Genomic DNA, 15,698 nt, shown 5'->3' on the forward strand with positions numbered 1-15,698 from the left:
GGTTTAAGCAGGCATGGTCCACTGATGTCACCATTAGAAAACCCACCCTGACAAATGCTTTGCACCCATCCCTATAGTGCATGTAGACAGGAAGTAGCTGCAAGGAGGCCAGAAGCAATCAGGAGTACTGAGATACAACAAATGCCAGCCATACATGGGTTGAGTTCCAGTTCCAAAGGAATTTTCTTACAAAAATTGTAATTATGAATTTTGCACCTTTAGTGGCTGATTTTTGTGCAGCCATCGAATTTAAGTGATCAGGCATGTTTGAAATATTTTAAAAAACAAACAAATTTCGAATCGATATGGGTGCGAGAAATATAATTGAAAAATAAATGCTCATGAGCTGTGACCTGGAAAGAAAAGAAGATTCCCGGGCACACCTTATCTTTTCTGTAGCAACATGAGGGTAAATTGAAGGCTTGGTTGGTAGAATTTTGAAAGTTGTTGCGAAACGCGCCGGAACTCTACTGCTGCCATGCACATTTCAACATTGATGTCCTTTTTTATTCTACCAATTGTAAGTGTTTTTAACCGGTATTAAACTTTCCATGTTTATAAGGAATCACACTAGGTGCCTTTCATTTCCTCCATGTACCCTGGGTATGTTTTTCATCTTCCATGAGTCATCTCCCAGCTGCTGATACCTCCTTCATCTGTTATCAAGTGAAGACTTCATTGTTTCCTGTTGATCGCATATTTTGGTGTTTGCCGGTACATCTTCCCATCTACATTTTTACAGCCTTATTGACCCTTTGAGCGTACGCTCACTTGGGTTCACTATATCTGGTAAGCCTCCCCTTCTGGTGGTGGGTGTCATCACTACATATCTAGTTTACTAAGAATCACCATGGGTTTTTGATCACCGTTGTTGGAATTGGTCTTTTCATCCATCCAGTTTACGTTTATCCATATGGACTTATACCTTTATACATAGTCTAATTGGTGTTGGACAATCAGTGTCTTTGTATCATCATCTACCAGTTATTCATCTGCTTGGCTTATGAGAACCATGTGGACTTATATTTGTTCACACTGTCATATTGGTGTTTGATATAGATAATCAGTCTTTATATAATTTATTTCTTAGCGCCACATTTTTTGTATTATGGATATTTTATAGTTACATTGATCCAGCTTGGACCAATGTAATTATTTATTTACTGGTGTGATCCCTCTGGAAGCTGAAAATCTTTGTAGTAAACACAGCTACTCCAGTGATCTCCACTACTCCCGGGTCCTGTGTTGAGCAGCTGCCTTGCTACATTGTGAATACAAGAGGTCACCATATCGGCATGGGTGCCATTAATTTTCTCAATGAATGCACAGCATTCTCTGATTGGAAGAGGTGGAGAGCGTGACATCACTGCCCCATCTCTAAACCTCGTCCAATCAGAGAATGGTTCTTTAATTTAGTTTATGAGGCACATAATTCGTTTTATGCAATGTTTCCTTTACTAATTTGTTCCTGGTGTCTAAAGTTACGTATGCAGAACCTATGAAAAGATGCAAGTGTTTCTCCTGAGAGTTGTCCTCACCTCATGGTGTCTGAATTGTAAGAAGATTTTTGCTTCTTTTATGCTGTGTTTGATGCAGCTACCTTTTTACTACTGCACTTTGTTTTGCATATACCTGGACGTATCAATAACAAGGGCATTATAATATGTGGTTGACCATATTATGTGGAACATTTTGGTACTAATTGGTCCGGTAAATATTTATTAAGTCCTAATGTGAACTTATAACAGAATTTTCTTTTACTTTTTAACCTTTTTAAATATAATATAGGAAAAGAAAATCAGGACAGTGCAATGTGAGATATTCTTATGTTGTATTTTTATATTTTCTGGTTTATTTATTTTTTGTCATTTTTTTTCACTGCAAATTTAATGTACCTTATTAGGTACCCCTAATTAATGCATAATTCATATATGTACCATATAATTATTGTGTTTTTCTTAACATTGGAATTAGTTAAATCAATTAGTTATATTTAAAATAATATTTAAAATACAATATGAATAACGGAAATAAAACCAGTATGGAACTTTGCAGCTGCTTTAATAAACTAAATTTGTAATGATTTGCTGTCAGAAGAAAAACATTTTTTTATTTTAAAGGTTTTTTTTTTTCTATTGTCATTCTTTTTTCCTACATCTTTGGCATATTGTTTCTTATTTTTTTTTTTTATCTTTCATCTTTACATAACAGAAAAAGATCTTGCGAGTGAGAGATAGCATTGTGTTTTATTATAGTATTCCTATTCAAAATAAAATATCCATAATTAAAATATAATTGGCATGGGACCTCCCTTTTCTGGGTTTAAGTTTTATACATAATAAAAATAAATGGACCTGTATAAAGAGAGATACAAAAACAAATGGCATTTGCTACAATATTTAGCTTCAACTTTAATATTATTATTGCAGCAAATGCTATTTGTTTTTGTATCTCTCTTTTCAGAGGTCCGTTTATTTTTGTTATGTTTTAAATTTAAACCCAGAAAAAGGAGGTTCCGTGCCACTTCTATTTTTAATTATGGATATTTTTTGTTTTAAATATTAATAATTATACAACACAATGCTATCTGTTAGATAGACAAATGCATGTTCATAAAACACAATATTGTCTATTGCATGAAGAAAAAAAAAAGATTTTTGGTAAAATTCTGGATAAATGAAAAAAAAAATAATAATAATAAACTATAATAAACCAAAAAAGACAGGCATGGGCATAATAACATGCCTGTCTGTTTTAGGTTATTATAGTTTATTATAGTTATTATTATTTTTTATTTATCCAGACTTTTACCAGAAATAAACCCATTTCTCATGCAATAGACAATATTGTGTTTTATGAACATGCATTTGTCTATCCAATATGAATATTGCTTTATTGCCTTTTCCATAAAAATATGCTATTGTTTTCTCCATTGTTCTTATTAATTGTATTTAAAAAAATATATAATAATTTAGGTACAATTGGCATGGAACATGATTTTTATAAGTTCTCTTTTTTTATTGATTTTATTATGTTAGTTTTTTCCTAGGTGTGTTATATTTGATACAATATTTCATTTTTTCCTTCATATCTACACAATTTCAACAAAAATAAATGCATTTCAGTAGGTTCTAAATTGTAAACACTTTACATTTAGCAGCAAAACTCTTTATTGTGAGGTTAATTTTATTATTATAATTTTGCACATGTGTGCTATTCCTGGTGTCATTTATTTCCTTTTTTTGTTCTACAGTCTGTGCATCAGAAGTCACTGATGTGGTCCAGAGCCCACTGTACGAGTTGGCCAAAATTGGTGAAAGCGTGTCAGTGAAATGTTCTGATGACAGGTCCAACTACCTGACCAAATACTGGTACCGCCAGAAAGACGGAGCTATAGTCCTGATGGGATATTCATATAATGCTGAGGAAGCTCAGATGGAGAAGGATTTTCCCAAAGATAAAATGATAATAAAAGCTGATACACCTCTCAGAAGCACCTTGAACATCAGTAAAGTATCTGTAGATGACAGCGCGATCTACTTCTGTGCCAGTAGCATCCACAGTGGCACAAGGATAGCGCCAGGCCCTGCAGGAATTAATCAGAGACTTTCGAGTATTAAAGAACGTTATACCAAAAACAGCTGTCATTGCTTCCTGAAAGTTACAAACCCACAAATCCACATCAGAAACATTTTACTACACTGAGTTTGTTTCTTGTTTTAATTTCTGGTAGAAAATAATATCCAGTTATGAACACACTTATTTTACAAATGCTAGGGAGGTGTGTGGCTTACTCTGACACGCCTCTTGTGCAATCTGGTGTTGGATGTGGTTCACATATAGGCAAGAGAAAAAAAAATATTCTGTAGACATTTCTGAGCCATGGACATGACGACAATTTTATTGCAGTTCCTGGTTCCCTTCTGCCGTGTAAGTGTGACAAATATCTGCAATGTTGATCAATGTATAATACATACTGTATAATATCTATAGATATCTATAGATATCTATAGATATATCAATATATATAGATATATATATATTGTATATACAGTAGAGTTTCAGCTGTGCAATTTGATTTTGCAATATTTTCCGAATTTTTATTTATTTAATAAATGTTACTTTGTGCATTCAAGGTGGGCTACAATCTACCCTTTTTAATTTGTATTAATGCATACAAATATAATATAATAATAATAATAATAATAATAATAATAATAATAATAATATATATAGTAACTATTTCAGCTAAAGTTATCTATAGACTCATATAAAAAAAAGGATATGAACTCATTACAAATATGAGAATCTCTTTATGAATTTTCAGTTAAACATATTTTTATGCATTATTACAAATTAAAAAAGGGTAGATTGTAGCCCACCTTGAATGCACAAAGAAACATTTATTAAATAAAAAAAATATTTATAAAATATTGCAAAATCAAATTGCATAGCTGAAACTCTACTGTGTATATATATATATATATATATATATATATATATATATATATATATATATATATATATATATATATATATATATATATATATATATATATATATAGACACAATATTTTATTTTCTATACAAAGATTGTTATAACAAGTGAACTACTGGAGGTATTTTCAAAATATACAACTGTTCATATTTGCTAATCAACAGTATTATTTATTATTATTGTTATTATTAGTCTTAATTTTCATTTTTTTTTTCTGCAATGATTTTTATTTGTTTTTAGACATTTCTTTTACAATACCAGCATTCATACAATCCAATCTCTCAGTTATAATTAAATGTCAATACAATTATAATCCTTCTAGAAATTAATTACTGTAAAACCTTGGTTTGAGAGCATTTTGCAAGACAAGCAACATTTTTTAATAACTTTTGACTTGATATACAAGCGATGTCTTGATATACAAGTAGCGTCATGTCACAACTTGGTATAAAAGAGAAAAGAGGCGCCTGTAAGTGTAGCAATATGGTTACATTTAATGAAGGTACAACATTTAGCAACATATTTCTACACTTAGAGGCGTCTCTCTTCTCTTTTATACTCTGTAGCTTCTGCTGGATTTTGCTTCTAATCCCCTTGTGGAGGCTTCCAATTGTGGATGGACATTTTATGGTTACACAACTTATCACATTGCTATAATCTTTTTATATGGACTATAAACTGAAGGACTTATGAATAAATGGTTGTGGAACTAATCATTTGAGTTTCCATTATTTCTTATGGGGAAATTTGCTTTGATATACAAGTGCTTTGAATTACAAGCATGTATCTGGAACGCATTATGCTCGCAATTCAAGGTTTTACTGTATTTATTTATTTTTGTCATTGTTTTTAATGATTAGAAATAATTACAATTTAAATATTAGAAACAATTTCTGATTATCAGAAACAATACAACCTATAAAAAAAATGTAAAAATGATTTATTCATTTAATGAGAGAATTACCCCCTTAGAGATGGGACTTGAACATCAATTAGTATAAAAATATATACATTTTATTACAAAAATAAGATACAGTTCAATAAAAATCAAGTCAAATGTAAACATGAATCACTGTACAACATATACAGATACTTGTAACATCTCTGGTGTATCCAACGCGTTTCTGGCTTGAATGCCTTTCTTCAGGGGAATTAACAAAGAGAGCTGTAATCGTATAGTAAATCATTAAACATCTTGTGACTTCATGCACTTTGATAAAAAGACCTACAGGGGGTCAATAGACACAGAGTAACCCGGATCGACAAGATGGAGAGGTGGCTACCCCCAAAGCAGTGGATGACACTGCGGAGGTCCACCTAATGTTGGGTCAGTGGCGGCTGGTGCTCAACATTTTTGGGGGGGCGCAAAGGAAAAAAAAATTGCAGTCTCACTGTGCCCAAACGCAGCCACTGTTACATGCCATCAAACGCAGCCACTGTTACATGCCATCAAACACAGCCACTGTGCCATCAATTTGCACCACTGTGCCATGCCATCAAATGCAGCCACTGTGCCATCAATTTGCACCACTGTGCCATGCCATCAAATGCAGCCACTGTGCCATCAATTCGCACCACTGTGCCATGCCATTAAACGCAGTCACTGTGCCATGCCATCAAATGCAGTCACTGTGCCATGCCATTAAACGCAGTCACTGTGCCATGCCATCAAATGCCGTCACTGTGCCATCAATTTGCACCACTGTGCCATGCCATTAAACGCAGTCACTGTGCCATCCATTGTCACCAGTGTGCCATGCCATTAAACGCAGCCACTGTGCCATACATTGTCACCACTGTGCCATGCCATTAAACGCAGTCACTGTGCCATCCATTGTCACCACTGTGCCATGACATTAAACGCAGCCACTGTGCCATACATTGTCACCACTGTGCCATACATTGTCACCACTGTGCCATGCCATTAAACGCAGCCACTGTGCCATCCATTGTCACCACTGTGCCATCCATTGTCACCACTGTGCCATGCCATTAAACGCAGCCACTGTGCTATCCATTGTCACCACTGTGCCATGCCATTAAATGCAGCCACTGTGCCATCCATTGTCACCACTGTGCCATACATTGTCACCACTGTGCCATGCCATTAAATGCAGCCACTGTGCCCTTTAATGGTCGCCGCTGTGCCAATTGTCCCCACTGTGCCCTGTAAATTGCTTTCTTCCCCCCCCTGCCCGGCACTTACCTTTACTGGTTTTAGGCATCCACGTCCCACGATGTCTTCTCCCGCCCTCGATGACTGACAGGCGTCTCAGCCAATCAGGTTACCGGTAGCCAGAACCGGCCAACCTGATTGGCTGAGACGCCTGTCATCTTATTCAAGGGGCGTACAGTCTGTGCGCTCCGAGAATAAGCTTCCGGGACCCGAGGGCTGTATTGGGAAAGCCTATCAGAGCTGTTGGCTTTGATAGACATTTCCGTACAGCCAACCAGCTGGCGTTTTTCAGATGGCCGGACATTGAGTGCCGACCATCTGAATAACAGCGGCAGCGGCGAAAATAACCCATAGAGGGGGCGGCGCTCCAGTGCCCTCTATGGATGAACCGCCACTGTGTTGGGTGGTTTGGTGCTTCAGTTTCCATGAGCCGCACACCAAGCAATCTCGTACATCAAAGAGGTGGTAGCAGCCTCAGTCTATCTCCACATGACAAAACCAGAGAACATTCCCAGCTCAACTCACCAACCAGTCTGCTTACCAACCAAATTAACTTGTCTAACAGTATGCGTTAAAAACAGGGGTTTAGTTAGCACACATTTGCAAACGCATGCGTACGCTGCAGAGCCACTTCACAGCACCCTGTTTTACCTGCAGTCCTAACTCTTGTAAATTTATGAGAGTCTCCAACAGTGGAAGCACATGCATTCTAATGGATAGATAGGGGGCAGGTGGGCCTGGAGGTAGCCCAGCCCTCCTTAAAGACACAGAGGCACGCTGGACCCAGCACAATGGCAGCAAAGGTGTCCATTGTGTCCCCTCACCAATATTACATCAGTAACAAACAAATGGCCCCTGACATTACCTATAACTGTCTCTCACACTAAGGAGCACATGGAAGGGCAATGTGTGCAAGACAAAACCAGAGAAAATTCCCAGCTCAACTCACTAGCCGGTCTGCTTACCAACCAAATTAACCTGTCTAAGAATATGCATTAAAAACAGTGGTTTAGTTACCACACATTTGCAAACACATGTGCAAGCTGCAGAGCCACTTCACGGCACCCTGTATTACCTGCAGTCCTAACTCTTACGTTTATCTCCATCCCAGCCACACACCTCAATGTTTCACCCCACTCATGGAAGTCTCATGGGAGGAGTGACACACATCAGGGTGTATGGCCCTGATGGAGACTGAGGCTGCTACCACCTCTTTGATGTATGAGATTGCTTGGTGTGCGGCTTGTGGCTCATTAATATTGCTCTCATACACTGTAAGCAGTTTGAACGGACTTCTCACCCAACCTGCACCCTGGTTGGAATACACTGGACAGCTGTACAACAGTGGCGGCAAGCAACCCCCCATCCCCGTCAGTGGAGAGGCACTGGCACAACTGCTAGCTACCCCCCATGACGGGGAACTAACACCACCTTCACCACCCGCTGTCCTTACTGTGGATGTGGGCGGTGAGAGCAGCGGTCGGAGCTGCTGTGGCCATCTCCCAGCGTGGCGGGCTCCGGTGTCCTCTCCTGGAGTTCTCCCCTCTCTGCTCCTCCCAGGGCTAGACTTTCAATAGGATCGTCTTTTTGCGGGTTTCATACCTGCTTCCCGATTGGCTGGGAGGAGGAACAGTGTTGCAACAGCGAATATTCATTCACTGTTGCAACACACCTGGGTGGGCTCAGGACGTATCTTCAGCTTCCTGAGCCCACGCTATTTTGAAGCCTATTAGAGCCTATGGCTCTAATCGGGTGCTTAAAAAAAATCCTGGCTGCTGTAATTCATATGCCCGGTGACTATCCACTGTATATAGGGGGTGGAGAGAAGAGAGGGGGCGTTGCCCGGGAGCCCCTAATGGACGGACTGCCACTGCTGTACAAGCAGGAGGGAGGACCTGAAGCTTTCAGCTTTCAGTTTCCATTTCTGTTATTTTACACTACAAGCCAAGGATACCTCCGGGGTGTAGAAGCTGCCTGCCAGAGAACTAAACCATTTACATCAACATCAATACTATAAGATGGCAATTCCAGTGATATAACCCTATGGTCCAGCACTATCTTTCCACCTTCCTCAATTGCAGGTCACATGACTATGCAGGGAACTTGGAATCAGGTCTGTGCAGCCAGGCTAGGAGGAAGAAGAAAAGGGCACGTTCTTGCTCAGTTCTGCCAGTCGGCCAGCAGGGCAGTGTGTCAACATGACAGGTGTTGTCAACGAAATTTCTAGACATGAGAGTTGCTCCGACGTGTCAGTCTCTCAGCATGGCAGCACTTTCATGCACAAATCTTACCACGACATGCCAGCAATCCCACATGGCAGCCTATTTCGCACTCCAGCTTCTCCAATGGAAAGTCTATCCCACATGCAAGTCACTCCACATAGCAGTTCCTTTTTCTCAAATTTTTCAATGCAATGGTTTAAGTTTTAATAGTTCTGTTTTCGTCACTTCCTTATTTTTATTATATTATTATCATTATTATCATTAATAAAAATAACTATATTGATAACATTATTATTATTGCTATAACTATGATGATTATTACTATCATTATTATTATTATATTAATTTAATAATGAATTAATTAACCAACCAATAAATGTATTTGCTTTTAAAACAACTGCCTCTGGCCATCCTTCCCATCTCCTTACTCCTCTCCATTTGTTTAATATTCCAAGAATACTAAACCAATAATAATTTAATTTGTTTTGCCACCAATGCACCTGAGCGAGTTTGGTGATGAACCTCTGACCATCCTCAGATACCAAAACATTATGAGGCATCATTCCACCATTTTCAACCAAAAAAGCAAATAAACAAAACTATTAATAATTATGATTGCCTCACAGTTAAAAAATAAATAAAACACTGGTGACAAATTGTCTTGATCAGTTTGATAATTTTGCAATTAAACCTGTTTGAAAGTGGTTGCAAATAGTTACATAGATCCGTACATAGTTAGTTTGAAAAGTCCATCTGGTTCAAGCAATGCCATAATGCCAAATGCTGCCATAAAATTGTTCATGTGCTTGGCTACCAGTAGTTTTTCATCAGCATAACCGGGCATGTTTTAAGATGGCCAATTGCTAGATATGTGCATTCCCATTCGTACGAATGTTATTTTCGTACGAAAATTTTAATTTTCGTACCCGCAGAATAATGTGTACATACGAAAAAATTTAAGCACCAAAATACGAAAACTACGGGATTACGAATGAGTCGCATAACGAACAACCGCAAATACGAATGAACGATCCGACGAAAATACGACAAAACGAAAACGGCAAAAGAACGAATAGGACATCTATAACAAAATCCTTGTTCTGTTCGTATTTTGATTTGCAGTCATATGTTCATATGACATCTAACAAAATATTTTCATTCTGTATTTTGTTTGAATAATTTTTCTGTTTGTATGTTCATATGACATCTTATAACAAAAGATTTGGATTCTGAATTCCTTTTTTCTGTTCGTAATTTGGTTTCAAAATACAGAATGCAAATCTTTTGTTATAGATGTCATTTTCGTTTTTTTGAATGGGCAGTGAGTGTAGTTAGTTAGTGAAGCAGCTTCTCTTTTGTGCTGAGTACAGTAGTACAGTAAAGCCAAATAAACTTTTCTGTGGATTTTTGTCTGAAGGGAGAGATCAGTTGGCCAGACTTCTGAACCTGGAACCCAAAAATGGTTTTCTGATGGAGTTTAAAAACGAACGAACGTTTGGTAAAACGATCGTTTTTATGTTTGTTGTTAAAAAAGTCTGACCAAGTGTATGGGGCTTAACAATAGTTAATATGGATAAGCCGCGTGTTGAAAGTGCCGCGAATCCCGCAATATATTTACGAAAGTACAAAATGACGAAAATTCACGAAATATATTGTCTAACAAGTAACGAACATGAATTAAACAGAATAACGAACCATCCCGCATGTACGAAAATAAAACGGTAACCAAAATACGAAACGATCGGAATACGAAAAAATTGCGTCGTACGAAAAACTAACGGGAAAGAACAGGAAAACGGGTGTCTTACGAAAAACGAACGGGAACGAACCTACGGAACGATACGAAATGGAACAAAAAAAAACGAAAACATTTTCTGTGCACATGTCTACCAATTGCATAATGCAGAGTACAGAAACACATACTGTTTTGCTGTACTCTGCATTATGCAAACTGGCCATCTTAAACTTGCCTGGTTATGCTGATGAAAACATTTTCTGCTGGCCAAACACATGAACAATTTTATGGCGGCATTTGGCATTATGGCATTGCTTGAAGCAGATGCACAACAAACAATCAACACTACATGTATTATTTATTATATAGTTATTATTTAAATGCACTCTTTTATATTATTAATACTAGTATTATTAAAAATACTTATATTAATAACAACAAAAACAACAACAATAATAATAAAACAAATGTGTTTTTTTAATCTTTAGGTAGAATAAGATATTGCAATTTGTATGCAAAGTGTTAATTTGCTTTAAAACAACAACAACAAAATGCAAAAGTCCAGCACCTAAATACGGTGTATATAAGCTTACCCAAAGAGGATGTTTATGTAACAAACACTTTTAGTTCCTTTTTAACCTTTCATAGGTATGTGTTGGGGAGTTGAAATAACTCAGAAAAAGATGTTGGTGGTGTCTGCAGGAAACAAGGTGGTCATTCTCTGTGAGCACAACGACAACACCTACCTGACCATGCTCTGGTACCAGCAGAAGAAAGGACAAGGATTGAAGCTTTTAACGTATTCAGTGGGAAAGGACAGCAATGACATAGAAGATAAAGACAATATAAACAAATGGGCCACGGAGAGACCTGAAATCCTAAAGTATTACTTAAACATAACCAACCCAGAGGTTGGGGACTCTGCAGTGTATTTCTGTGCAGCCAGTACCCACAGCCACACAGAGCAGGTGAAACATTGCCCAAAAAGCTCAATATATTAGAAGCTCGTAAAAGTGCCCAATTACACCAGTAGGGGGAGAACACACTCAATCTTTTAATATTGTTTTTTTTCCATTTGTACAAAGTAGCAATTTTTTTTAAATTGTTTCAATTACATTTTTTTCAATTAATGCATTTATTATTAATGTATTATACATTTTTTTTTCAATTTACTTATTTTCAATTAATGTATTTATTATTTATAATATATTATTAGTTTATTTTTAATTCATTTCTTATTTAATTAAGTATTTTCAATTCAATTATATAAATGATTTATATTAAATTATTATTTAAATGTAATTATTTTGTACAGTCATTAGCAAATCCACTGTGTGAATGGGTTATTTACTTTTGAATGTTTTGCTTAAGTAAATATGGGAATAAAAACACGGTTATAATTCAAAAGGTTGCATGCAACATTTGGGCTGAAATAAGCTTTCAATTAATGGGGGGTTAATTTGTTAAATACAAATAGGCTGTTTACTTTGCAGTAGAATTTTCTCTTAGTTTAGTGGATGAGGTGAAGCTCTGCTGACTTCCAACATCCAATAAAGTACAAGCAAATATATCGTTTTTTTTTGTTATTAATATTATAATTATTTTATTTTTTATTGCATGTGATTGAGTATTATTTAGAAAATAGAATTTTCATCAAATTCCCTTGCAAAGCGATCAGTTTATTTTCCCTTAATAAGTCAATCTTAACGGCTTTCCTTGCTCTCTGAGTCATGAAACTTTCACCTTCTCCAGTGATAGTGCAAAAGCATTGCACTTGATATAATGTAATGGAGTTATAAATATCCAAACCAAACCAGTATAATAATGTATTCAACAAATTTTGCACATGGATTTACTTCAAAGTCAGGTATGTATTCCTAACTCATCCTCTCAGCCTCCTCCAAATCTCCAAATTCCTTTTTTTTCTTTTTTTGCAACTGTGATCTGACTTTCTGTTAGAGGGTGGCTACATTCATTCTCCATGGTTCACTGCAGGGACCTACAAACTTTCTAAACAAATGGACAATTTACTATCCTTCAGACTTTAGAGGGGCCAGACTGTTGCTAGTGGTAGTAAAAAATACACTATATTACCAAAAGTATTGGGACACCTGCCTTTACACGCACATGAACTTTTAATGGCCTACCAGTCATAGTCTGTAGGGTACATTATTGAGTTGGCCCACCCTTTGTAGCTATAACTGCTTCCCAACTGTTTTGGTAAGGCTATCCACAATGTTTAGGCGTGTGTCTATGGGAATGTTTAACCATTCTTCCAGAAGCCCATTTGTGAGGTCAGGCACTGATGTTGGACGTGAAGGCTTGGCTCACAGTCTCCGCTCTAATTTATCCCAAAGGTGTTCTATCAGGTTGAGGTGCAGGTCAGTCAAGTTCCTTCACACCAAACTTGCTCATCCATGTCTTTATGGACCTTGCTGTGTGAAATGGCCAAATCATTTGGTGGAGGGGGGATTATGGTGTGAGGTTGTTTTTCAGGGGTTGGGCTTGGTCCCGTAGTTCCAGAGAAGGGAACTCTTAAGGCGTCAGCATACCAAGACATTTTGGACAATTGTATGCTTCCAACTTTGTGGGAACAGTTGGGGATGGCTCCTTCCTGTTCCAACATGACTGCGCACCAGTGCACAAAGCAAGGTCCATAAAGACATGGATGTGCGAGTTTGGGGTGGAGGAACTTGACTGGCCTGCACCTCAAACTCGATAGAACACCTTTGGGATGAATTAGAGCGGAGACTGCGAGCCAGGCATTCTCATCCGACATCAGTGTCTGACCTCACAAATGTGTGTTTAGAACAGAGATATGCAATTAGCGGACCTCCAGCTGTTGCAAAACTACAAGTCCCATCATGCCTTTTCCTCTGAGTGTCATGCTTGTGGCTGTCAGAGTCTTGCTATGCCTCATGGGACTTGTATTTCTGCAACAGCTGGAGGTCCGCTAATTGCATATCTCTGTTCTGCTTTAGAAGCCCGACGAGGAACACGACGAGGAAATTGAGACTCCCGTCGAGGAAAAAGAGAACTTGTTCTCTTTTTTCCTCGTCGAGTTCCTCGACAGTTTCCTCGATGAAAAACATACACACGACCGGTTTGCTCGGCAAAAAAGCTCTCCCACCAAGTTTCTTGAAACAGTAGTGTGTATGGGGCCTTATTGTCACAATTTCCAATTTTTTATTATTTTTATTTTATTTATTTTTATTTTTAACTATATTTTATTTTCAGTTATTGTATATATATGATTCTTGATCGAAATGTAATATGTTTTTTTCCTCTTGTATTAGTCACCATTATATAACTTTTTCATTATTACTGAGGGGTTTTGAGATTGCTGTATCGTGGCCATCAAACTCCAATGTTTTTGATATAGTAGTGAGTTCTATATATATCACCATATATCACCTATTTGTAAATTCATAATTCATAAATTCATAATTTTGTGTTTTCAATAAGTGTTTTCTGCTTTAGAGGTAGAGCGATTTATATTCTTCTCACATCTTTTTCTTGTATCTATTGTTTACATGGTAATCGCAGCTCTCGAAGTGAATAGACTGTGACTACGTTGCAGGTTCTTTTCTCTCTTCTTTTTCTGATATTTTAGCGCAGTTTCTTTCCATTTTTCCACATCTAAAGGGATGCAGACCCTGCCAATTTTCCACATTCGAGCCCTGCAGGTGCAGCAGCTGATTGATCATTAAAAAATCATTCTCCTTCACTTAGCACATAGACTAGAGAAACAAACAGCTATTTCTTTAAAATAAAAAAAGGTTAGGTATCTGAAACAAAGTTTGTTAAATTCCTTACAAAGAACATAGGGCCAAATTCTCAAAAGAGATACGCATGCGGAACTGCTGTTCAGCCTGCGTATCTCTGTGCCTAACTTTGGAAACGATCCTCAAAAGGCTTTTTCCAAAGTTAGGCAGAAGATCTGACATCTGTAAGACACTTACACTGTCAGATCTTAGGATGCAGTACCGCATCCGCCGCTGGGGGCATTTCTCATTGAAATGCCGCTTTGCGTATGCAAATGAGGACTTAAGCAGATCCACAAAGCTTTTAAGCATTGTGATTTCTGCGTAAGTTCCGATTTGCTTGCGCAAAACTAGGGCTGGTTTTACAATGTGGAAAGTTAGTAACACCATGTAAAAGCACATTCAAGCGACGGCATTTGGTATGCATTCCTGAGGGAGAACTCCACGGCAATTTGTAAAATCAAAACCGGCATGGGTTCCCCCCCAGGAGCATACCAGGCCCTTAGGTCTGGTATGGGTTGTAAGGAGACCCCCCCTACGCCGAAAAATCGACGTAGGGGGTCCCCCTACAATCCATACCAGACCCGTATCCAAAGCACGCTACCCGGCCGGCCAGGAATGGGAGTGGGGAAGAGCGAGCGCCCCCCCCTCTCCTGAGCCGTACCAGGCCGCATGCCCTCAACATGGGGGGGTTGGGTGCTCTGGGGCAGGGGGGCGCACTGCGCGCCCCCCCACCCCAGAGCACCCTGTCCCCATGTTGATGAGGACAGGACCTCTTCCCGACAACCCTGGCCGTTGGTTGTCGGGGTCTGCGGGCGGGGGCTTATCGGAATCTGGGAGTCCCCTCAAATAAGGGGGCCCCCAGATATCGGCCCCCCACCCTAAGTGAATGGATATGGGTACATCGTACCCCTACCCATTCACCTGGAGGCAAAGTAATAGTTATTAAACACACAACACAAGGGTTTTTAAAATCATTTATTAGTCTGCTCCGGAGGCCCCCCCTGTCTTCTTTAGCTCTAATACCAGGGGGGCTTCTTCTTCCACTCTCCGGGGGTCTTCTCCGCTCTCCGGGGGTCTTCTCCGCTCTCCGGGGGGGTCTTCTCCGCTCTCCGGGGGTCTTCTTCTATCTTCGCCGCTCTCCGCTGTTGACTCGGCGCACCCCGGTTCTTCTCCAGGTGTCCGGTGCCTTCTCCTTCAGCGCTGGCTGCCTGCTATCTTCGTGTGTTAGCTCAATTACTAGCAGGCAGCCAGCGCGGTCTTCTGTGACGTCATCTTCTTCTCTTCTCTTCTTCTCCCTTCT

General features: G+C 38.6%; 1 gene segment (V, D, J or C); it reads left to right on the top strand.

Annotated features, from left to right (window-relative positions):
• Nucleotides 1-1,143: 1,143 nt before the first annotated feature.
• LOC120910348 lies at nucleotides 1,144-3,921 on the top strand. The segment is given in 2 exon segments: nucleotides 1,144-1,555; nucleotides 3,254-3,921. Coding segments are annotated over 2 exon segments (501 nt in total).
• Nucleotides 3,922-15,698: the final 11,777 nt, after the last annotated feature.

This window comes from Rana temporaria, chromosome 8, assembly GCF_905171775.1.
Source record: "Rana temporaria chromosome 8, aRanTem1.1, whole genome shotgun sequence".
Classification (NCBI taxonomy): domain Eukaryota; kingdom Metazoa; phylum Chordata; class Amphibia; order Anura; family Ranidae; genus Rana; species Rana temporaria.